Raw genomic sequence first — 26,764 nt, 5'->3', positions numbered from 1 at the left:
ACCCGTAAATACACACATACACAACCGCCTGTCTCCTCTGTCTCTCTCTCTTTCTCTCTACGTGCAACTAAATACATGTACATTTTCTCTCAGTGTGATGTACTTACGCGAGAGTACTTAGCGTAGTACTCACGCCGATGCACAGATAACTTGGGCGCTGAGGAGAGGCGGCGGTGAACACCAAAGTGTTCGAAAATCGCTTTGCTTTATGAGCGTTTACACGAGCAACCGCGTAGAGAAAAGGGAGAGAAAGAGAGATACACACGTTTGCACATATTTACGCGCGCAACGACCCGCTGCATATTCGTCGATTGCATTCGTCTCTCTTTTTTTTCTTCCCCCTTCCGCTTCGAAGTAATCGCGCAAAACTCACTGTCCCGATAATCGAACTCGAAATCGCGAGATAGGACGAGCTGACGCGAACGCATCGTAAAAATAATGCACCGAGCGGAAGAAATCATTGATAAAATCGTAATCGAGAAATTATGAAGGACGATGCCAAAGATAGTTTAAGCGGCCATAATTTAATATAAACTAGAGACGCGCAATGACACGTAGGATGTAAGATAAGCGTCCGCACGAATGGAGGTAAATTAAATTTATTTATCCAATTGGCATGCACCGGATCGGTGCACATCGGGCGTGAAAGAAAGTTTGCACGAATTCGTCCGTTCGGAAACCAGATAGACCTTGCGATAAGCGCTCGGAGCAAGACAGAAATTCGATATAACACGATCGTCTCGTGCATGCCGCCGTTCGTTATCGATCGCCGGCGCGTTTTGCAAGTAACGCCCATCGCGCTGCGATAAATTTTCGCGGGCACGTAAGTATGTCTGCGAATCACGTGATCGCATGCATGCGGCGGCGGTTCGTCTGAAAAAGAAGAAACTCCAACGCGCTGTAAACGCGATTGCGCGGTACCGCGATAAATTTTGCACCGCTGCATCGCATCGTCCGCATCGCGATGCCCTGACGATTCGTCCGACGATACGCCGAACTTATACTTTATCTCGTATCGCGCGGCGTATATATCTATCTATCTACGGATCGGCTAACGTGTACATCAGGTGAGTTTAACGAAGGAAAAACAAAGCCCAATGCGCTGTAACGCGATTGCGAGAGATTCCGTCAGTAGTGTCTCAATAAATATTGCGCGCACTCGAGGTCGACGTATTCGCTATTACACGATGGATTGCAGCAGAAATATTCTCGATTGTATAACGTGCGAATTATGCATCTATACATACAAACGTGTGAATGATTCGTATGTGCAAAATAATGCTTTTCTCGGAATAAAAATAATAGTACCATTTGATGAGAAGATATTCCGAAGTTTCGGTAAAATTTTCTCTAAAATTTCCCCTCGAAAGATGCGATTGGGAAAAACGCTTATCGGGACATAAACAGCGAAGCGTTCACAGGAAGTGACAGCATGAAGCTTTTACAAATCGCGATGCGTAAGATTTAACTCGTAAAATTACGGAACGGTACTCGGAGACGATGATAAGACATCTCGGTGAAATGTTCATTGACCTCGAGGAAGAACAATTGCGGAGAAAGAATCTACCGGCATAAATCTATTTGCCGCTTTTGTCGCGTTATAATTAGAGCTTACAGAATTATTTGAGTCCCGATATGCTCGAATTAACGGTGCCGGAAAAAGATTGACTTTATAGACACATTAGAAGTTATTAAAGTGATTTTTAAATAACTATAAGTTTAATTATATTCGAATTTAATTATATCGAAAAAGATTGACTTTATAGACACATTAGAAGTTATTAAATTGATTTTTAAATAACTATAAGTTTAATTATATTCTTCGCGACTTAAATAGCGTTAAAAACATCAAATGTATTTTAAAAAATATACTATACGAGAGAGACAAGAATTGTTACCACTTAATTTTCAATACATTCACAGAACGATAAACTAGATTTAGAAGATTAAAAGATATCTCGGATACAGGATATCATAATATTAAAAATAATTAATATTTTATATTTTAAATATTTTCGAAATATATTTTTTTTTCTCCGATCTCTTGCAAAATCCGAAGTATGCATGTATACGCACGCACTGACGCACGCTGTATAGGTTTCCCACGTGTCATCGTGTTGCCAACAGCAGACGGTTAATCCAGCCTCGGTGCACCACGGTGACCAGTGGTTTCCATGAATGAATACCCGCAACGTGACTTTCCCTTTACACTCGAGTGTGAAACTCGTTCGCGTTATACTCTCTACATCCGCGATCGAGCGCGGATCTTCCTGGCGATCGAGAGCGAGAGCATCGACCGATTTCGTAGGTTACACTTTTAATGCGATCGCGCTTGCGATCCGGTCCTAAAGTGGTGACGCAACGAACGAACGGGACCCCAATAGGTCGAGATGAGAGCCATTGTATGGCAATCTTATAATTTAGACAATCACCGATCAATTGAATGGGCCTTTACTACTGTTATACATGCAACGGCCGTATACCGGCGAGAGTGAATGATGAATGAATGAAGGGACAAGACCGAATGAATGGACAGATAGTTGGCTCCGCTTAAACGTTCGTAAATAACCGGCCGCTTCATTCAATTACTTTCAATCGCTTCGAGCCAATAGATACAATTTAGAAAAAAAGGGAGCCCCGGGTGTCTGTTGTGTGTACGAGCTTTACCACTATATGCACTTGTTCGCCACGAATACACTACGTACAGTGTCGAGAAAACAGGATAAACTGTAGCAAGGAAATGTAAAATTTAATTTTAATATCATTAAATTAATGACAATGATCGGACTTTTATTACTTTTACGCGCTTTCACGTATCAAGTATTTAAATCACCATATAAAAATTGACAGAAGTTTTCTAAATAAATATTTATTGAACAAACATTAGATAATAGCGATCTCGGCTTGAACTTGATTCGTCAGACGAACATTTCGTAATGGAACCGCGGTCAGAAAGAAAGGTAACTCACTCGAGAGAGAACATTTCGCTATGTGTGTGTGCGTGCTCGCGTACGCTAATCCTTGGAAACTGGCTTAATTACAGTCGCGTCCGAAACAGGATAATGGGCTGGACGTGTATATGGCTGTCTCGTGTCCGGCTAACTAACGTCAGCCAAATCGGTTTATCGTTCGGCGAAAAGTTCCTTCAATTCTAACTGAATCCCGTCTGTGCTCGCGAGCGCGCGCGCGCGATACCCAGCCCTACCAAAGTTCTCTACATTAGGCACTTGCGTATTACACCTGCAGTGGCGCAAGTCCGATGTCGCACCAACTTGCGGCCATTAATTAACATTCTCCCCTATCGTGCTCTCCGAAAGTACATTATACGACTTCCGGGATTGATTTAACTTTAATCCAGTAGACAGTCAACTCTACAATACAGCGGTCTTTTTCCAATGTTATATCTAGATCCCAATTTTATTGTATAATATATTTTTCATAAATTTTGTTTAAAATGTAAGAGTTGAAAGAAATTTCTAAAAGTTAAATATGTAAAACAGAGAGGTAGAATACAATAATAATTATGTTAAGAATTAAGTTGTCTCACAGATCACAGATATTGTTTTTCTAACAAAGTCAGGAATACTCAAGAGAGATGATAAATTAGATCGATATACGGGTAGAACGCAACATTTTGCCCGGACTATTGCACAGACAAGTGCAATAGCGATTGCATATGATAACGCAATGCCATCAACGTAAAGCCGCAACTAGAACGGAAGAAAAAAATGTTTTATCTACATCGGTTACCCTGACGTACACGCATCGCGCCCGCTAACAACGCGCGTCGGCGCTTACGCCACAAAGCGGATACTATGTATAGGCGCTTTACCGGATAAGACAATCAATATTTATCGTCAATAACTTCACTGACGTTATCAAAATCTCGTAGCGATAAAAGGTGGTATACATCGAAGATATTATCACTGAAAAAATATCGAAAAATATATACACGCGCGTATACGTGGAATAAACTCGCTTGCTTCTTCAAAGCAGCGACTATATTGCCGCAACAAATAATGCATCGTCGTTTGATACCTCGCTGACGCGCGGAAGCTTGCCCATCAGTCGTCTCGATTACACGTTAGACGTTGGCGCAACTACACGCTCGCGTACTCGCTCACGTGCATATCGCAAGTGCGAGTGCACCGTGTGTATCATTCACGGATCGTCGCCGCCGCCACCGCTTCATCATCGTGCCTTTTCGTTATTGACGAGCGAGGGAAATCTGGAAACGCGAAATCACACACACTCGAAAAGCGGTGCCGCGACGCGTCAAGTCGTATCGACTTAATGGACGCTGGACCAGTAACAGCCTGGCCTTAGTTAGCCCTCGTACCGGGCCGTGCGAGACGACGTCACGTCCGGATGAATTTACATGCGTAAAACGAGAGATCGGACACCGGCGATATTTGTCGATAGCGAGTAATTTCCTTTTCCATTCGATCACCGGATCCAGTTCGCGATTCTGTGCTGGACGGAGGAGCGAATCGACCTCGATGATTAGCCGTCCGTGAGTATCCCTCTCCTCCCCCCTGGACCTCTCGCGTTAATTTGACGCGTCGCGCAACGTTCGACAGGAGAGAGCTTTAAATAGCAAGAGACAGACACGAAGATCGTCGCGGATCAAAAGCACGAGTGAACATTCATAACGTTAATATTCCATACATCTCTCTCTCTCTCTCTCTTCTCTCTTTACGCGCGCTGGAACAAATAATAGATAGTCATCGACCCTGTGTTTTATGTCGCTTCATGTGCCACTTCGTAAAGTGATTCGATATATGATTGCCCTATCCACTCAATGTCAATGCTTGTCCATAAATTCGTCTCGTCAATTGCGCCGATCAAACAAGTGAATGGTATCTTTCCAGAACACACATTAAAGCCGTCTATTACTCTTTATAGTCATTCTTATTGTTGGTACAATGCAAATTATGATGGGTACGATATATTTCTAGCGTATATTGTCAATTGTTCGGATGCTGTGTGAATACGGCGATAAAAATCACCGAGACGTTTTATTTCAATAAACGAATATAAGTAACTACGTTTCCTATAAATCGTCCGAAAATAGAGACCGTATATTAATTAATAATATTTTATCTGAAAGATCTTTTATATTTCTAAACTCGGTTAACGTCGATAATATTTGGTTATAATTTATTCATTTCGATAGTACTTAATTATGGAAAATCGATCGCGAATATTTATTTGCCAATTGCCGTGGACAATTTTGTGGAGAAACGAATCGACCGTGGCACGCGTATCGACCAGCTGTGTCGTTGGCGTGCTATCAGAGGCGAGAGGAAAGCTGGGTGTTTGCCCGCGACCAACTTCCGGCTGCTTATCAAACGCTCTTCCGTTCGACCATTCGTTTCGGGTATTCAATTGACAACCCGCAATTGCGCATTCCACGAGGTTCAGTTATTTTACACGATTTACTGCACTTGTCAGTAATATACACTAAATCAAAGAATGATAGGGATCTTAAACACGTTGCTTGAAAATGTAGTGATTTTTTTATATAAAAAAAATTAAGTAAAATATGTATAATGATTATTGCTCTCATACAATTTGTTTCGTGTTTAAGAAATGTGCAATAGAAATCGCCAATCTAAAATAGGCAAATTGCTTATTGCTTATTGTATGCTGATTAGCGTGCAGATATACATGACGGATGGTTAATAGAATGTGTGAATATTCATTTAGCTTGGCGATGTAATATCTATGTATATAACTATTCATAGATTAACGATTTTCAATATTTACTTGATTAGCGACTAATAAGGAAGTTCCTTATCACTTTCCTAATAAATTTTCTAAATGGAGTCACAGGTGCATCGCACGTCATAGCGTACATGATTAATTAATTAATAACAGAGCGGAGTAGAAATAGCGTTCAATGAACACGGCGTTTCATGTACATTAATTAAACGTAATCGCGGGAGAAAATAAAATATAGAGTAATATACTATGTTTCTCTAGATAATTATATACGACTTAGAAAAATGAATTAAGAATTAAGGGTGGACGAGTGAGATGAGATGGAAATATGGCATGTAACAAGTTTGCTTGTATGTTTCACGAGCGCTTGTATTCGTCTGTTATGGCAATCTGGCGTAAATTATGTTTCCTAGGTAATTGCTTGCTCGCTGAACTCTTCGAGTTAGCGACAAGCACTTCTCTCTCCTTCTCTCTCTTCTCTTTTCTCGATCGTCTTATCCATTATCTTTCTCCCTCGCATCTAACCGTTCGCTCGCGTCCACTCTTCGCACGTCTAATAATCATGTAAAGCAGTCTCGGTTATCTATCCGCAATAATTGCACATTGTCGAACGCAAATTCATGCGTGTTGCATCGCGCGCCTGCGTCAGTAAGCAGACAATGTGAAGGCGTGCAAGAACGCAGACGTGGTGCCTCCCTCCTGCGACGCCCTCCGTCGTCGTTACCATCGTGACGTCGGCGTCGGGAAGAAGGAATAAGACGTCGCTTTTTTTCGGGGTGATCGTAAATTTCGCGTGCGTAAATAAACCGCTGATGTTAGTCGCCGTTCCTCTTCGCGTAGACCTCTGTCTCTCATCGATCGTTTGATCCATTAAATCTCGAATTAGCTCTCTTGCTTCTTTTTTTTTATTACGCGATTATTCCTTCAATAAAGTCACCAGTATTACTCGGCAAACTTTACACGAAAAATAAGATTAACTTTGGCAAAATTATAAAAAAGTTATACATTACATTATAATAAAAAAAATATAACAGAAAAATATAATAGAAGAAACTCGAAAGATATAGATTTAAAATTTTTATTTTAACGTGATCAAAATGTTTTATTTACACAAATGTATTATTCATAAAGATGTGGGATAATTATAATATTTTAAAATAAAATTGATATAAATTATTTGCGTGTTTAAGTACATTGATTCGAAATATCTCATCCAGTGCGCGAATTGTTGTTAGAATATCAAATGGGACGTGGTGCGAAAATTTTTGCGAGGCGCGAAATCGAATCCGCCAAGTAAATTAGCCCAGGCGCAATGATCGCGCAGTTATTGCTCCCTTAAATCAGACGCGGCCGAATACGAGATACGTTTGCGGCCAAAGTTTATTTAGCCTCGCTTTATGGCTCACTCCGAATTCACTTAAGCCCGAATCGCTGCAGGAATCGCCGCGATGTCGTCCCATGCGATTCGGAATTTTGGAACCGCTCCAAGCGACCTTTGAATAGTTTTCGGAAGCGGTGAGGAGCAGGAGAAAGGAGAAACAGAGAAAAGGGATAAAAAAGATCAAAGAAGGACAGAAAGAGAGAAAGAATCATCGTGAATCGAAAATTCCTCTGTCGCGTGGAAAAAAAATTTATGATAACGATAAACCTTTCGTTGATTATTCGGGCGATAATAAATTCGAGAAAAGATTACAAAATACTGCGGAATGTACTATACGATAATCATAAATTAAGAAATTACGTGATATTGTTAATTATTATCGCAAAGAGAATTTATAAATGTAAAAGAAAATTATTGTCGCGGCTCATTATATGTTATTAATACAAAGAAATCATTAGTATGATCAAACATGGATGCCACATTTTCAGATGCATTGAACCTTGTTTATCCCTTGTTTTGTTTCGACGTCGTCTTATTCTCGTTTCGCTATTCTGAATATTCCGTCCCTGCTCTCGTGGCAATTCTTTCGACGCCGGAGGTCCCGAATGCAAAGCACAATAGCAACTGGCATTCGAAGCTGTCTGCACGCTTATTCGGAGCATCCTCACGGGCAAGAGCTTATTTTCTGTTGGAAGAAGAAACGAGTAGCGACTACGATTAATCTGCATTCGCGACGGCGCGCACCAATTCACGCGAATGTTCCTTTGAATCTAAAAACACATTTTCGGAATTGCATTCTTATTTTATCGAGATATAATCAGAGACGAGATTTCTTTTTTCTCCTTTCGTATAAAATTGATCGTCGAATCTTCCAAACGTGTGCATAATATATAAACTAACACTGGCAACGTGTAATAAAATTAATTAACGTGACGTTAAGAGAGCACGAGGTTCGATTCTCGGAATTCAGAGAGTTTGCCAAATATTTCTGCTATCGTGTACAGGTCTCACGAGTTTCTCTTTCTCTCACGAAGGTTCGTAGTTCGCGACCCGCATATGTCCCACCGAGGTATGCGCCTCGCGTGCCTGGCGCATCTGTTGCACACGCGACGCAGCAACTCGCGATGCACGCGTTCGATGTTATGCGTTACAGGGTGATCCATTCTAACAATACATTCTAACTGATGACTCACATTCTAACCTCCTCTCCAAGTAATTATTAGGAAAAAAAAAAAAACGACTCCGTCATCTCGAGCGTAAAATTGATGTATGCGACATGTATTAGGCTGTGTGAATCACACGGAGACTGATATTTTCGGTATCACGTCAATATCCTCCAAGATCAAAATTCTTGGAAATTTTCATGATGAGTAGAGACGTTCGAAAGCATTATGATGAGAAGAAAAATGTATTTTAATTGAAAATTGATCATTAGATAAAAAGTAATTTTGTTCGAATGCGAGTGACATATACACATAGTTGGCGAAACGAGCAGCTGGCGAATACGAGAAAGCGTTTACAGTGGCAATTTGCAATTACTATCTAGGTATCGTTTGACCACACACGTACGAGCCCTCAATATTGAACTACAACTAAGCTTCAGGGGTTTATAGTTTCGGCGCGGTCCAGTTCAGGGATCATGCGCATCCCGGAGACCTCTTTGGACCTCGATCGAGGAAGTACGCGCGAGAAGGTGCATCATGCAAGCCGTGGGACGGGAGTTTGGGTCACAGTGGGTCGTGTCGTGGTAATTAAGAGATATCGTGGCCGGCTATAGTCGAAACGCTCTGATATAATACGCGGAATGGAGTGGGGGATGATACGTTATCTGCGCGTGTAATGTGAGGCGCGCGGATTGTAAATATGCTCTTAGATTTCACAAGGAAGTATATATCCTGCGATGTAGTCTGTGAATCTTGTTTATGCGCCAGAATGGTCAACGGTTTATTGACGTAAGACAGCTTTAGCAAATATTTGCTCGGATCCCAAGAGATTGCACTGAATGATTCGCGTAATAGCGTACATACCTACTTACTTGTGTTTCATACGAGTGTTTTATACGAGTATTAAAAATATCAAGAACAAATATTGAGAAAATATGGAACAGCTTCTTATTCCGTAAACTTTCCAAAATTTTAAAATTTTGACTTTAAGCTTCGTAAGATAAATCCACGTGAAAAATTAATATGAAATGTTCATAGAATTTTTGATCTATATAATTATAGCAGTTCGAGCATAATGTGATAGTAATGAAAAAGAGAAATACATCTTCTCTTTTTAGATTATACAATGTAATTAATCGTAGGACATCCAAGAACCGATGACCCGTGAAGTGAACGTTTGTGCTTACTTTCACGTGCAGTCGATTGAGAACCAGACGTTTTCAGGTCTTGTAGGAGAAAAACACACACTCTAGTTCCGTGATTCGCTTCTGCCTTTGCCATTTATATAAAGTAGAAAATTATGTATTTAAAAATACTCGCAACAAAAATTAATAAAATCTCAAAGATTTGATCTCTACGAGACAATTAATATAAATTTAAATTTGTCTTCGTCTTAATGTTATAATTGATATTTTATACAACAAAGGAAAAAAAAACAATGCGATTATCGCGCGCGAAAATATATCATGCGACAATAAATGTACATATAGTTATTAATAATCTTTCTATATTGCACGCGTGTATACGGGCGCATTGTCTCGTTCATCATCTCGGCAATCGAATAAACTATCGACGGGAAAATATAATTTAACGCCAATACTGCCTATGCGAGTCGTTATCGCGCGATACTCCCTCGCGTGGCATTTCACCCGGTAGTTAGTGGGTTGCTCGACGCGTGAGTATCCTATCTCTCTCTTTCTCGCGATGCGTGTATTTGGATATTTTTAGAGTGTGGGTGAATCACTGTTTGGCCGAGGTAGCCGAGCTCACACAAGCCCCGACTCCTAGCTCTCCGACAGTTAAATCACCGATTTCAGAAATAACGACCGCGCGAAATTAATAACGCCCCTCGGTACCTCATACACAACAACTCCCTCGTCGTTTCCCTTCTTCACGGCAGTTGTTTAGCCGGTCACAAGTAACCTTTGTTATTATTATTGTCTGGTTTTTTATCTCTCGCACGACTAAATGTTGTATATCGCTAATCAAAACCGCCGTGCCCCATTTCTTCCGATGAGATCTTCATTGTCTAGGTTCCCTATACAGGGTGTCCGGTGGTTCGCGTTTCACCTGTCGTGGGCAGATTCCTGGGATCATTTGGAGACGATTTTTCCTCAGCGAAAATGTCGAGGCACCAATAATTTTCGAATTATAAGCGATTGAAAATAAAGAGTTTTTCACAAACTAAGCCTTGTGGAAATAAAATATTAACAAAATCACATTCTTCAGTTAATTTCAGATAGAGTTTACTTTAATAGAATTTTAATTTAAGGCTTTGTTACAAAGATACTTTCGCTGAGGAAAAATCGTCTCCAAATGATCCCAGGAATCTGCCCACGACAGGTGAAACGCGAACCACCGGACACCCTGTATATTCATCGTACGGAATTCGTTCATGTCTACACGCGGATAGTTTCGTTCGGTGACGTTATGACTCGAATTTCTATTCACAATACGAGCTCGTTATCTTCCTAACCATCAACGCCGTTCCGTTTCCGAAATAGTTATAACGCGAGCAGAAGTAAGGAAACTAACTTTTTTTTTCTCCTGTCTTTACGGTCAATCACTAACTGTCCTCGTACAGAACACGACATAACAATATTATCTTTACGTGAAATCTCTTGATAATAGCACTTCAATTTACTGATACATAGTTTATCGAAGAATCGTCGAAAAGGAAACGGCAGTCTTGTCGAAGGAGAATGCATGCATGGCTCCTGCATCTACGTATCATTCATTATATATTTTAATAAAACAAGGGGCAAATACATAGGTGCGACTGCATGCACCTGTGCTTGCTTATAGTTAGCGTGCAACCGACCACATTGCTTATTAGCGGCTCGTAAAATAGGCGAATCTCGGTCTGGTACGTAAGTCTAGACCAAGCCTGGACTAGACCAACGAGACGGCGCATCTCTGAAACAAGCCCCTGTTCTATTCTATTTCGAGGTCGACACGTTGTGCGATACAGTGTTGGTATAACACGCTAATGATTTCTTCGTCATTTTTCTCTCTCTCTCCTTTTCCTTTTTTTTCTCTGTCTCTCTCTTTTTCTCCTGATTTCGATCTCGATTTTTTGTGCCACAGTATGTCATTGCATCCTCTTTTTAAGCGTTAGTATTTAAAGTCTCGTTCTATTTTTCGTCACGTTCGATTCGTATTCGATTAGACGAATTTTAAAGAAATTTGATATAATGGCTCATAGAGTTTTCTCATTTCGTGCAAGAAATATGTCATATCCATCATTTTTGAGAATTTAGTATTTTAAACGAGATCTGTTCAAAGAAATATTAACGATTATAATAGAAATATTAAAGCTTTTAAATATAGATCAAATATATTAAATATATTAAATATTGTACATACGTAAGAATATAAATTTGGATATTTAAATTAGTACATGTTTAAAGATTAAAAATATTGCCAGACTAATATAATAAAAAATATTATTGCATGTATATATAATCATTAATGATATTTTAAAGTTAATAAGAAATACATAAACTGAATGTTTTATTTTATAAGATGGTTTGAATTTGATGTTTTGCAATCTTTTATAATTCACGATTAACTGATTAATGTAGATAAATAAATCGAATGTTCGTTAAACATAATTAATATGCAGGTTTATAACAGGACCGCGCTCTGTTAATCTTCGCAGTGTTTTAATTTCTTTTTAATTAATATCCAATTACTATAATTAATTTTTAACGAGTGACGATAATCCGCGCTAATGATATTGCACGTCGTAAATCCAAAATACATTGCATTGCGGTCAAGCCTACAAGCAACATAAAACATTCATCCGTAATTTACAGCATTCGCATTCGCAATACGCACATGTACAATATATTGCATTTTGAGTTTAACAATTTCGAAAAAATATTTCCGTTGTTGCACTTCAACATGATTCAAATATCTCGAACGATGTGTGTTTCTGTCAAATTAATTAATCGCGTAAAAGAAGTATAATTAAAAAAGAAGTTTATTTTCCTATATCGATGGTATAATCGTAAATAATCGATTGTGTACGACTTTACGTATCCAATATTCTATTTTAAACGCACCAATGTGCTTGATCTTTATTTTTATTATATAATTTCGATTTGCCGAGTTCTCCAACGATATGTCTCTAGAAATGGAAAGGAGGGAGGCGCTTTAGAGAAACTCTCTTTCGTCCTTTGACATCTCTGCGGCTCGTGCAACTTTACTTTCCTCTCTCCTTCTCTCATTCACTAGTGCCGCGCATCTCTCGTCATCTCCTCACGCTCGCTCTCGTTGCGATCTCTCCTTCCCGTTCGCGTCCGCGTGACTCACGTTGTGGTGTACAACGCACCTCGATAAGTGTTGCCGCCTCTCGGGGATTTCGGGAACCTCGTCGGAGATTCCCCTACCTCGGGAACGTCCCCGACGGTGGGGATGCCACGTCGTGGCAGTGGGGAACCACCACCAGGGCAGGGGGAGGATGGAGAGGAACCTGGGTACAGCAAAACTTTTGTCCATTCACGGCCGGCACGCTCCTAATTGGGAGTACGCTCCGAGGTCTCGTTCCACGCGCACGGATGCTGCGTGAACGTGCTGCGGACCGAACCGGAACTGATACTTAGATAGGAATTGTATTTCTCTTCTTTTTTTTTTTTTTTTCCTTCACGCTCGCGATCAACAGCTCGACCAAGCGCACGGATCTCTCATTTATCGAATTTACGCTAGCTAGGTGTTGTTAGTCGCTCGAATCAAAATTATTTTCCTCGGAAAATTATATTTTCTCCGACAGAAATATCATCAAGTCGCGTGCGCGTATAAAAATAAATTTTATAAAGGGGTATATAAAGGTTAATAAAAATTAAATTTATTAAGCGTCAAATGCAAACTCGTACATGCGAAAACTTGTTCTGCGCAAAAACGTCCTCTCGCTGTAGTACTCCACGTCAAATATACTATTTGTCAGCATTCATGCATGCTTATCTAAAAGGAAGTTATATTCGCTAACATACACATTCACGTATGTCAATGCAATTTCCGTTCGGTGAACAGAAAGTTTGATCACTAGAACTCTCTGAATGTAGTATTGTTTTTTTTTCAATCACGGTCTTGAGAGTTGCTATTTTGTTTCGAAATTGCAGACATTGTTGCCACGATTTTTCATTGCAGAGATTTTTTTTATAGAGACAGGATGAATTTTATGTGCAACGACCTAATTTTGCGAAATACTGTACAACTAGCTCGACTGTAATACAACAATCATTATTTGTCATATATTAATTCTAAGTTTGTGAGATTTGGATACAATTTATTAATGCTGTGCTACAAATATTTAATATCGATAAAAAAACAAATCAAAATAATTCACAGAAACATTAATTTTTATGGACAGTTCATTTATGTTCTCGAATGATAAGCAACGAAACATTAGCGTCGAAAGTCAATATGATCATGTCGAGAAACATACTATATGCTAACGAGCTGGGAGACTCGATTGTCGTCGATAGTGCGCGAGTCAGAAAATTGCGCTGCAATCTTCTGCACGTTGCCAGACGGTGCAATGTACTTTATTCTATAACGCGTTTTGTCATCTGGATACTTTATAGAATTAATTTATACAATATAGTAAACTGCTTCGATTTGTCAGGAACAGCCTAACATGCGAATATTAATTTTTATTTTTATTGTAGTATCATACTTTTGCTTCTTGTTACTAATCATGCTCTCTAAATTAATGCCCTAAAGTAGTAACTGTTTTGCAACTTTGTTTAGTTTAGAAACCGCGCCGAATTAAAAGTACGAATTTACATTGTTCAGCTCCCACATCGCAGTGAGGAGTTAATTTGTTTCCATAGTTTATACTTCGCTCAGGTACATTGTGATACTTATTCATAGGCAAAGTACACTTTGCGGTACGAATAATCTTAGAGTAATTCTAATAAGTTAAAAAAAAATCTTAAATATTCAGTCTTAATGCATAAGAAAATATTACTTTCAATTTAAATTTACGATTTCGAAACATATATTTCAAAAAGCGTGTGCATCTCGATTATATTCTCTTCATCAGTAAAATAATATAATTGCAATATTTTATCGATGTGTTGCTTATATATTTAAAATATAAACAGATTTTCTGAAGAAACTTCCGCTTTCCCAGGTTAGACAGACGAGGCTTGCCTATGTCATTAACTAGCCTAATCAATAGACATAATTATGAAACTATGCACCATTAATAGTCCCGTGCCGCGCGGGTCATAATCTCGTGGTGAAGGACGGTGCGGCACTAGTTCGCGCGTTATTAAGCGGGTGTATTTTATAGGAAACCGGTAGTTGGGTAATAACGAGCGAGGGTTGCCAACGTTCGATTATGATCCCTTAACATTATTATATGCTAAAAGAGAATAACTGATAAAATGAACTGTGTTGCGCGCGTTCTAAACCAAATTAAGCCAAAATATTAAACCAATCAGAATATTAAAACTTTTTTAAATTTTTACATCTATCAATTTTAAAACGCGAATAACAATTCATTAAGTCACTATATTTTACGACATTATTTTTCTAAATATATAATTATATACAAATATATAAGCAAAATATATTTTTTTTAAACACGATAATAAATTTGATAGACAAAACGATAAATAATAAATTATCAAAATATCCGATAAAATATCGAACTTATCGCGGAACTCGTCGTTCATTCACTTCTCTGATTCCTCCCCTTTTTTTCGTCCCGCCGTTGACTTTCCGCTAATCAAAGGATACGACAAACGTTTGCATTTCCTGCGTCCAGTCATTAACATCGGCACGTTTCGGTGGGGCTTTATCGTTTATCAGCGTGCGACAACCTCCTTCTATGTCGGCCACTTTGCCACAAGTCGGCCGCGCCATCCCCAAATCGCTAAACTATCCTCCAAACACCAAGTACCGCACTAGGGAAACTTCGACGTTAGCCACCCTCACACCTTCGACCTTTGACCCTAGAATCGGCCAAGTGGCCGAGAATCTGACCAACGAGCAATTACGTGCCGAGGTGGCGAAAGATTTTGCGGTGGAAGATTTACCACCAACGAACAGCTAGAAATTATTTACGGGGCTAACTGACGAGAGCAATTCTATTTTCGAGATGCCCAAGACTCGCCGCTCGATAGTGACGTTTGACAAAACGCTTCAAACGTACAAATTATCTTAATGAGCGAGCGACTTATAAATCATGGCGTGCGGTATAATGACAGCCGTACATTCGTCACAACTAGGGGCACGTTAAATCTTTTTTAATTTCTTCCAATTTTGCCTTCGCGGACGATAGATCTTTTTTTTTATTTTTTATTTTTTTTTATTATTACTAATACTCAACGATACAAATAGTTCCAACGGTAGAACTTACAGCAAACGACCACAGTCCGATCTTAATGAATATCAGTTGCGCGCGTTATTTCTCAATATTGACGGAGAAACGCGATGATTTAATTTTTTCTTATTAACTCTCCTCGATGTACCGTACCGATTCGTCAACAGTTATCGAAACAGACGATTTTATATGATACTCGCTAGATACGTCACCAAACAGCACGTTATAATTAAACCACTCCGATATTTCGCTTGTCAATTATATCCGTATGCTTTCTCTAAGAATCGCACTGTCAGTTATGTGACATATGAAACGTTTTCATTTATCGGCAAGTAAATTTCGCGAAAATCTGACGTAGAATTTCAGTTTCTAGTAAAATCAAATATACATAATGATAACTAATAAAACATGAGTATGTATGTACAATTTTGAAACAGATGCGAAAAACAAAAGATTATAAATATTAATAATTTTAGAAACACACACACACTTGGCTTTATTTATTCTCTTTAAATTTTATTTATTAGTATAAATAAAATATTGATAAATATCACTAATGTCAAATATATATTAAAATATAGTTTTCAAATTTGACAATTTAAAATTTTCACTTCCTAGGTGATATATTTTCGTTTGTGTGATCCCCGAAATGATATTTATAATCTTTCACACATACTTTCATATCGTATCTTTTCGCTGTCGGAATATTTTTGCGACTTTTAAAGAATATTCGCGGAACTTTTTTTTTAAACACGTAAAATAAAATTTACTCGTTTAGCAGATACTTATATCTAAAAGTAGCAAACGATATGTCACTCGTAGATGAAGTTAAGCATAATTAACAGTAATATAATAGATAATTTGAATCCATTATTTTCAATAAGAAATATGACATTATATTAAGCACATTCTATGTCTTGTCAGTTTCTCTTATATTTTCTATATGTATAATAATAAATTTTATTAAGATATATTCATGTATAATTTCACACGTTATTCATATGATTTACAAATGTCAAGATTGCAACGCTATCAGATAACTAACGATTCCAAAATATCGCAGCGATATTTAACGCGGTATCAGTGCGCAGTTTAAATTGAAAACGCGTAAGGCTTTGCAGGAAAATGTGTGTATTTTCCTTTCGAATTACGTAGAGCTGCCTGTCCCATCGCGTAAATACTGGCGGCGTATCGAATGACTGTGTTACCCGCATCGAGTAGATTTTCTGATTTAAACGTTCCTCCTAGCAGCGAACGCGTGACACGGTCGAACCCTCCGGCAACCCTCCGGGATTATCTCACCCCACGCCAACGTCGAACGGCCCATTTCCGGATATACGCAGAGCAAACGCACGAGGCTCGCTCTCTCTTTCTCTCTCTATCTCGAAACACAAAATATACCTAATCATGATCACTTCGTCTCTCGCGTGACCGAAAATACTCGTCCTATCCGCACTAATTTTCGTCACTGAAGCAACGCGCACGCAGTCACGACGATCGCGATCACTCTTTTATACGTCATCGTAAAAAGACGTTTCTCTATATTCGCACTGCTCACCGAATTATCGTCGATAAAATTCCGGCGATCGCGAAGATCGCAATATCACTTCCGTTTCGTACGACGAGCGCGACGTGAGAAGAATTAATCCTACATTCGCACTATCCGATGACACCGAATTTCTCGCGGGAATTACATGACACGTACGTGTGTGAAATATATCGTCGTACACTTACCTGTTGCCAGAAGTGGGCGAGCGTGAACAAGGGCTCCTTCTTGTAGAGCCATTCCATGGTCGTTATATTCCGCGAGTTGGCCTCCGCAGAGGCCTGCATGCTGGCCAGTGCCGCCGAGTTTAGACCCGCTAGTAAGGGCTGCTGGAGCGCCGCAGTCACGACGGAGGTGTTGCTACCGGCTACCAGATTGGCGTGATACACGGTCGCGGTCGGCGCATCCTCCGAACCACCAGTAGCCAGTAGTTGGGCCCCGATCGGCGCTGAAGGCCCCTGGAGCCCCAGTGACGAAGCCACTTTGACGGCTTCGAGCTTCTCCGGCGGGCGCGAAACTGCTCTTCCTCGTTTGCCGCCTTCGCCGCCGCCTCCGCCGCCGCCTCCGGAGTTGCCGGTCGCACTCGGGGAACACGTTTTAGGCGGCGGTTCCGTCGGTACCGTCTTTCACCGATAGTTCACGACAGCGTAGCGCGAAGCGTGTCCACTTAGCGATTCGCACTTTCGTCTTATGGCCTGGCGATCAACATCGCCGGACTGACACTTCTTTGTGGCGGCGTGCATTCGAGATCTTCATGCGAATTTATCCTCTTGAAAACTCTCTCGACAGCCGTGTACGTTTTTACAAGCGTTTGATAATTGTCACTCTCACACAGATGATGTATCCCATCTATCGATTTAGTCTCTCCCTAAGTGGAATTTCTTTCGATCGATTTTTCTATCTATCGATCTGGGGTCCGAGCCGATCATCTGGATTAACATGCGTCGCGTCCACGAAACATTGAGAATCAAACAACTAGAACGCGACACTAGGAATTCTGACGGTAGTTTCACGTTTGCCGAAAACGTGCTCGGTACCGCGACATTATCACCACTATCATGCCAAGTGTCTCGATCTTTTCCTCGATCGACGGATCGTGATGATCCGTATCATTCGTCACCGTGTCATTAGTCAGCACTTATTAGAGAGGTCGCGGTGTTCCTGGACCGGGCTATCCGCGAACTGGTTACGGATTGCGAGAGTCTCTCACAGATACGTCAATATTAATGCCGAGCTCTCCTCGTCATCGTCCATGTAGCGATAACGCGAGCAGATCTCACCGCGCTGCCGCATCACACGGCACGCATCACGGAACAGATCAAATGTTTACTCACTCGCGCCGACGAGGATCCAGTCCGCGGCACTCCGCGCACAATCGACAACACAAAAAAAAACAATCACGGTAACGGAGTCTCCTCCAGTCACGAGGAATATCACTCGGAGATTCGGAACACTTTGGTGACACTTGAAGCAACACTCGATTCGTACGCCACGCGATTCCGAAATCTGTTTTCCTCGTAATCCGATCTGCGGCAGAGTCTCTTCATCGATATCGATCTGAGAGCGAGCTCGTCCGATGTCACGTCCGATATTTCCTCCTCATCGAAAGGCCAGATGATATAAGAGACGGCTGCGTTTTTTTTCCGTATCCTTCCTTTCTTTCTTTTCCTCTTTCCTCGTTTCGTGGTTCCACTGGCGTACCCGAACCGTTGCGAACCCTTTCGTTCGCTCTCGTCCGGATGACCTCAAGAAGAGAGAACGAGACCCGTCCTAGCAGGCTCCTAACCTGAAACTAAGAGCTACCGGACGACCGATGCAATGCCTGGAGGAGGCGCGGAGCAAATAGTGGGGAACAGGCGGAGTCTGTGGCACGTAGAGAGGGTAGACCAACCCTCCACACGACCAATCTCGGACTCTGCCAGTAACCCTACCACGCTCACGCGCCGTCTGATCTTGGTAAGGATACCGCGCTAGTAGGGATAAGCCGCGGGAAGGAGTGGGAAGCCGCGGAAAGAAACGGAGGCTGGCTAGATGGTCCCTACCAGAGCGGATCTCATATTTTCAACTCCCCGACTCGCCCTTTCCAACCCCTGCCGATCGCTAGTTCCCTTCTTCGTTCTTTCCTCTTTTTCTTCTGATTTTCCATCCTTTCCATCCGATCTATCCCCCTTTCGTTCCATCTATCGGTCTGGTCTATTTTTTTTTTTTTTTTTTTAATCTCTCCCTATCTTTTTTCCCTCCTTTTCTCAAGTCCACCAAAATTCTTCATCTTGACAATGTAAATAAATATGTTCTTTGTTAAAAAAATATCCAGATTATACAAGCATGTTGCGATCTTTTGTCAGATGCCAATGATGATATTAATGATTCGAATATAAAGTTGAAAAAATCATTCATGTCAACATCAACATAATCAGAGTAAACTGTCTAAAGATAAATCGAACGCTCGATTACGAAACCTGATTAAATTTTATCAAGTCGGATAGAGATAGATATTTTTTTCTTGGAGCTATTCTTAATTAAGACTGAAGAAGAGTACTAGACGAGACATGAAGGAAAAGAAAAGACGGTTGGAGCATTGTAGAAACAGTGAAGTTAAATAAACATTTGTAAATGACAGTTGTCTATAAAAACTTTTAAATGATTACAAGTAATAAAGAATATTTTTAATTAAAAATCAAAACTTAATTAGTTCCTTTAATAAGATTTTTTTATTTAATTTGACGACACTTAAAAAAAATAAAAATTATAGAAAGAATTACTATTAGAGAAGCGAAGTTGTTTAAACTGTCATTTACGCATAAATAAAAATTACAAGCTGTCTAAAGCCTCCTTCCGCACGTATATCCACTCAGTTTTTTTTATATCTAATTAAGAAGCTTTAAAAAAAGCTGAACAAGTTTTCTTTCTAATTCATGAACTGAATCTAATTGAAGTTAAAATCCAAAAGCTTCATCAATATAGATATTATATTTCAATCACTTATTTATTTATTAAAATCTGTTATTAAGAATTTAGCTAAACTCCCTACTGTTTTAATAGTTCAGTCCATGAAATAGGCGAGAGATTTCTTAATAATTTCTTTACTTTAATTTGAAATGTGTGTGTCTATTTAAATTGTACGTGCGCGCTATATATCCTTACTTTATACGTTTCAACTGTAAACTTTATATCAGAAGATAAAATATTTTTTCATAAAAAATTTATTTGCGAATTCTGATGATTATAGCTGTCTCGCGAGAAAGGAGAAGAGAAGCAGTATCGAACAGTTTATACGAGAATTGTTTTTGTCGCGGTGTTATAGGTTTGACTTATGCGTCGTAAATAAAAAAATAGGCTAAGGGCACACGCGTGCAGATAATAGCTTACTGAAGGGGTTAGCCGGTACAACCCGCGCCTTTTACCCGCGGTAAACCCACTTCACACCAGTTAACTTAGCTGGTATCGAACTTGGCGCACGTAACGTTCATTTTCATACTGATTGTCTACTGACTTTCGGCTGCGTGAGAGAGATTAATTGTCGCAACTTAACTAAATAAATTCATTTCCGGTGTGTAATGAATCGAGATTTCGAAGTCTCACAATATCTTGCATTTATAAATGACACACACATGTGCAAAAATTTTTTAGGAAATTCTAAAAATCGAAATTAAGAAAAGTGTCAAGTATAATTAATGCGTAATTTACTCATGTTAAAATTATAAGAGGAAATAATACGTCTTGAAAAAATATTGTCATATTACTGTCAATTTAGACAGAGATTGTTAGCTTGGAGCACGATGCATTATATTCATGCAAGTACCTAAATCATTTTTATTATTTCTAGATTTTATTGCAATACAAGTTACGCAATCATACGTTGCAACTCCTTCATTAATATTAACCAAATATAATCGTTAATATTAATTTCTCGAAACTAATTTTTATGACACATTATTAGCATCTGGCAAATTAGCGTGACATTAGCATAAATTAAATGCAGAAAATTAAGAATATTTAATTAAATGTGATACCAAGTATATCTGCGATCCATTCAACACACATTTCGACAAGCCGTCATTAGAATGCTGACTAGATACTTGTTGCTCGATTAACAGAACATAAAGTTGCAGCGTGACGATCGATTTTGTATGGTTAAGTATTCCGCGCTAATTCACAGCACCATCAACAGTTTGGGATTGGTTTCTATGGCTGTTGGTTTAGGGAATTTCAGCTAGTTGTTATTAATGTGACAGTGTCTGTTTTCGTATTCTGCAACAGATACCATTCGTCTCGAACGTATTCTCGAACCGTGCAAGCGAGATAAGCGATAATCGAATATTGTTCCGACACGAAAAGACAAAGATGTCGCATATAATTACTAATGAGGAGAAATCTATGTATCTTTATCGTATTTCGAACAATTTTTTTAAAAGAATTATCAAGTTATTATCTTTAGCAAAACGATTCTTTAATCATCAAGCAAAATATTAATATATCTTTATGTTGATTCTCGAGCAAAAAAAAATTGCTTCGAAATCATTTTTGGTATATCCAAACGCATTTTGCAACAGCGACGATGAGAATGATTCGCGCGAAATATCAATTGTGCATACATACTTCTCACATAAAACGCGCAGAAATTTCATAAACTTCTAATTTTCGAGAGATCGGTGTGATGATGTGCGATTATGTCAGTTTGCGCACTAGCCAGACTAACACGCGAAATTTATCAGGCGCGACTCCATTACGAAAATACTACACGACTGCCATACTTGTCAGCGCGTACTTTACGATCACCCGGTATAGTTTGCGAGGATTAGTTTGTCAACGCCGGCCGGCGTGCGCGATGTGCGTGTGTCTGTGTATATGCATGCATATGTGTCGCGAGCCAGGTTAGCAATTCTCTCGTCTTACCATCTTCGATGTTTAGAAATATCGCGTTGTTCATACTTGGATACATTGTTGGCAGAGCCGGTGGTTTCGAACAAATGTTAAATTGTGCGATGTTTGTTCCGCCAACAACAAAAGTATGAATAAGTTTTAAATAGAATAAAGATACTCTGAATATAAAATTAAAAAGATAAAATTAGAAATCTCGTAAAAATTAACTTTAGAGCGTAATTGAGAGTTTTGATGTTACATCACGTATACATATCAAGATTTCTGCAGATTTAGCTTATGTATTATTGCAATAATATTTATGACGTAATTTTGTGTGCGTAGCAATTTTGTACATTTAATACTTGGAAGAAAAAAAGGAATATAATTTCTGCAAGTCTAAGGTTTTAAATTAAGAAAAAAAAAATAACAATTAAAAATTATATTTTTTATATTTATAAAAACAATTTTTTTATATATGAATTATTTAACTTTCTTTTTAAAAAAGTATTTTGCTAAATCAATATATGCGAAACTATATATTATAAAATATAAAAATTTAAACATTTAAATAATATGACAGTGAGTTCTAAAAAAGTATGATATAGAAGATATCTTTTAATAAAATAATTTTTTATCCGATTATAATACTGAAAAGATATGAACATTAAGTTTGTCAGATAATTAGAATTACAATCAAGATAGTTATTTTTGATCGAAAACGAGCAGATAAATTTGACTGACACTTCGTTGCTGAGCATTAAATGAAGTAACATGAACTTTCAGTGACACATTCTGAACAGTCTATCGTTTTTAGTCTATTATTCGATAAGTTTTTTAAAATAGCCTTTGTATTGAAGAACTATATTATGTTATTGCAATAATTAATATTAAAACGGAATATCGCGCAGTCAGATATGTCAAATATTCGTCAGAAAATACTAAATTTAAATAAAAATATTATTTTGCGGATTATGTCGACTTTCCAAGTGTATAACAATATTATTCATTAAAAATATAGCGGTGATTTAAAATAGTAAAAATGTCAAAACATTTTCAAGGAAGAATCATAGTGATGTATGATGAATATTAATTATTTTTTTTCTGCTGATTTTGGTACGCGCGATATTTCTGCACCTTCTTGAAAAAAATCGTACATTAAAGAGAAATCGGACGATCGTTTACATTTACGATAAAGATAAAATTACGCCCAAAGTATTCGGCCGCGTATGGACGCTCGGCGATTGGCCAAAAGCACGAATACACCCTCGCGTTTTGCAATGCCGTTGAGACGATTTTACTGCTCGTATATACACGGTATGGCCGGTTGGTTCTCGTAATAGTACGACAAGTTAATGCGTCGTCTGATATGCGACGTGCTGCCCGGATTTCGATGTACCGTGGAATAACTCACTTGCGACAAATCATTTCGAGTTTAAATTACATATTTCCCAGACGTGTGCCCGTAGCAGCGCAAGTTTATTTCGCATTTACATCGTCCATCGATGAGAACAAAAACCGAATTTCTCGACCATTTTCCGCGTCGCCGCTGTATCGCTAAGCGGTTTCTCGATTGTGTTTCGCTTTATGCAAATTACCACTGTCATCCGTCACGAATTTTTACACATGTCGCGGGAAAAATGCGTGTCCCCCAAGAGTGGATGTTTTTTTAATTCGCTGTCTTTCTTTAAAGATATTAAGTACCGAATACTATTCAAATATAGGTATGCGAGAGAAATCGACTATTAAACTAATTCCGATAATTTCTATAATAGAACATTGTCTTGGAAAATTGATTCATGCTATATCGATGATAAAACAAATCGCTCAACCCATTAAAAAAATATATGTCAATAATACAAAATTGTCCTCATATTAAAGAAAGAGAGGAAGAGAGAGAGAGAGAGAGAGAGAACTGACATATCGTAAGATCGCGGAGCTACTCATTGAGGTGACTCGAACGAAACCTCTAAGAATTTGAAACGCTCGTTTAATCGGAGGGATTTCTTTACCTTGTCACGGGGAACGTCTCTACGACATCGCGCACGAACGGAACGGGCCGAATGAACAAAAAGTCGCCGACTGCCGGCTGTCGAAAACGGAACCGCGAGAGACGTCGTGCGTCACGGTCGTCTTGGAATTTCGCTGCTCGCAGCAGAGAGACTCACTTTCTTCCAACGGTCACACGCTACTCAATATACCAGTCGACGATAAAGTCCCTTCCGCCGCCCTGTCCCCGCCATTGGTCTTCGAGGGGCAACGCGATTCTCTTCGAGGACTCCCCGGCGATTGTAACAATATCTTTTGCGCGGAGGCACACGAAGGATGCGCGACGAACGAACGAGAGAATCGTAAGTTCAAGAGCCGCGCTCAGGGACGTCGTCGCGCGACACGCTCGCGGTAGAAACGACATGAGACTTAACCGTCTGTATGACAGTAAGCAAAATCTTTTTTATACCGGATAAGAGAGCGAAGAGGGGGAGAGAGATACGTACGGAAGAATGAACTCGATCCGAGTATACGCGATGATTATTTTTCGAGACAACACTCGTGCACGGGCATATCTCTCGCACGAGAAATTACGTTTCTCAGAAAAACGTGCTGTCATCCGCAGCGACTCGCGACATTCGCGTAAGACGTCAAAGAAGCGCAGCTGACGGCGAGAAGAGATCGATCGTAATTAAATAGTCCTTTGTAGAAGTGGTCCCACTTTTTCCACGTACAATGTGTGTAACGCTGCACACCTAGTTTCTCACGAGTTTCTTTGAGACGCGTTTCTTTACCCGGTCATTTTTGGGGAAATCTCTCTCTCACTAATGATGATCTCTCGTCAACGATCGCGAGAGTTTCGTGAACGCACTTGACGCCAGTTTCTGCGCGTTGAAACGCAAATGAAGTTTACGATCTCGTACTCGAGACGTTAAGGTTTACGTGTTTGCCGATCTGAAACTCGCGCGAATTATAATAGTCAGCTAAGTGCTATCAACCGGGTCTCGAGTTCTCCGACAGAGAGCCACTCGAATCGCGTTTCTCACTCTCCTTCCAGAGCCGTAAGGCAAGTTGGTTGACCGCTTGAGATAAAGGTACGTAATGCGTGTGATAATGGTACGAGACGATCAGGAATCCGTCTGATGGTCACGTTCATGCTGGTCCCGTTTCGACTTTCAGATAATCCTACAGAATGCCTGCATATGTATGACGTATTCGCGGAGACGCGACACTTTCAGCGAGAAAGAAAATCCCACGAAAATAACAAATAAAAAATTTTTATCGTAGCATCTCTCAAACAATCTAATCGTTCGAGAAATTATTTTATTCTTTGAGGTATATTACTGTTGCACACGTAAATTTTCATACGTTGATTTATAAAGTTTTATAATATTTAAAAATAACAAATCACGGAAGAAAATATTTTTAAAGAAATTAATTATTAAATTTTTATATATCTCTCTCCTTCTCTCTTTTATCTTTTATCTTATTCAAAGATAACAGACAAATATATAAAAAAATTGTTAAAACTAAAAATGCAGAAATAATATTGAAATATTTACAATTAAATAATTTTAATTACGCTAAAGTCAAATATTTTCTGGTTCCGAATCGCATCGTTTGTAAAAATGTCAAAAAGATATCGTTCTGTCGCGCACGAACAATTTATATTTCAATATTAAAAATCTAAAAGAGGAACATTTTATGACGATTTGACGATTGCAAATTTCTGAATTAAAATATTGAAATAAAACGGTCACGCGTTTTATTTGCGAAAAATGTTACGTCCAACTTCTCCCCTCTCTTTCTTTATACGTGAGAATTATTTAAAATGCACGTATTGTGTGATCATAGATGTAAAAAGCATCTCTATAGAAAAAAAATTGCTCAAGATTATTCGCGTATAGCCCCTACGTATGCCAATCACCCCCGTCAACTTGGATCATCATGAAATCTCTCGCGGGAAAACTTGTCACAGTTGAAGATCACAAGTACACAATCACAAATCGCTGGTGACAATCACCTGGTGCAACACAGTCTCTCCGCCGTTCTCCGCAAGTTACTCTTCTCGCGTCGTCTTCTCTTCGGAAACGTTTCTCTCGATCTTCGCAGTCGTCCGTGGATTCGGACACGTTGCAACAAAAAAAATAAGACAGAAACTCCGCACACGAAGCAGATGAAAAAATGAACTCGTAGTCAGCAGTCAGGAAGTGACTTCTTTACTCGCGCGAGTGTCCTCGAGTATGCAGAATGAAAGGGGAGGGGGGAGGAGAAGGAGGGGACGAGAAGTGCACCTTACACCGTAGGCACTTGCGTGCACCCGATGATACGGTGCGTGAAGCGTCGTGTCGGCTCTGTTCGATCCACGCACTCCACGCGCCTCGTGTGCGTGTGCGATGATCCTACTGGGCCTGTGTTCTGGCCGAGACTAACTCGAGCGCTCGGTGCCTGCAGCCCTCGCAGTCATCCCTCCGGCCACGCACTTTTCCACCCCGGCGAAAGAATTGTCCGCTTCGATGCCAAGGCGCATTCGCCGCGCGCCATCGGTGTGCCGGCGCACTCCGTCGAGGAACGTCGTCGACGTCTCGCGGACGGTCGGCCGAGCGTTCGACCGTCGTCGACGTGCCCCGTGGGTGAACGCAGGGTGGACGTTACGGGATACGCGAACGCACCGAGGTCAGACAAGACTTAATCGGCTCGGGAGCGGGAGATTGCCTCGGCTCGGGCCGTACGGTGGCGCCGCGCGACGCAAAACGACCGAAACC

The 26,764-nt window shown here is 39.8% G+C and overlaps 1 protein-coding gene across 7 annotated transcripts in view; it reads right to left on the bottom strand.

Moving 5' to 3' along the window:
• Cut (homeobox protein, cut) overlaps positions 1–26,439 on the bottom strand; it is a 142,813-nt gene extending 116,374 nt beyond the window's left edge. For 5 of the 7 annotated variants that reach the window (XM_083048861.1, XM_083048865.1, XM_083048867.1 and 2 more), the window contains exons 1-2: positions 26,023–26,439; positions 17,339–18,949 (exon numbers count right to left, since the gene is read on the bottom strand). In XM_083048861.1, the coding sequence (XP_082904987.1) occupies positions 17,339–17,437 (99 nt within the window). In that variant the 5' untranslated portion in view covers positions 17,438–18,949; positions 26,023–26,439. The remainder of the gene's footprint in view (positions 1–17,338; positions 18,950–26,022) is intronic. The other 2 variants (XM_083048863.1, XM_083048862.1) reach the window with 2 other exon arrangements.
• Positions 26,440–26,764: the final 325 nt, after the last annotated feature.

Source organism: Prenolepis imparis, unplaced genomic scaffold (genome assembly GCF_030444845.1).
Source record: "Prenolepis imparis isolate NDT839.2.m4 unplaced genomic scaffold, iyPreImpa1.0 SCAF_10, whole genome shotgun sequence".
Taxonomy (NCBI): Eukaryota; Metazoa; Arthropoda; class Insecta; order Hymenoptera; family Formicidae; genus Prenolepis; species Prenolepis imparis.
The sequence above is the reverse complement of the archived record's forward strand: the minus strand, read 5'-3'. Positions and strand labels throughout refer to the sequence as shown.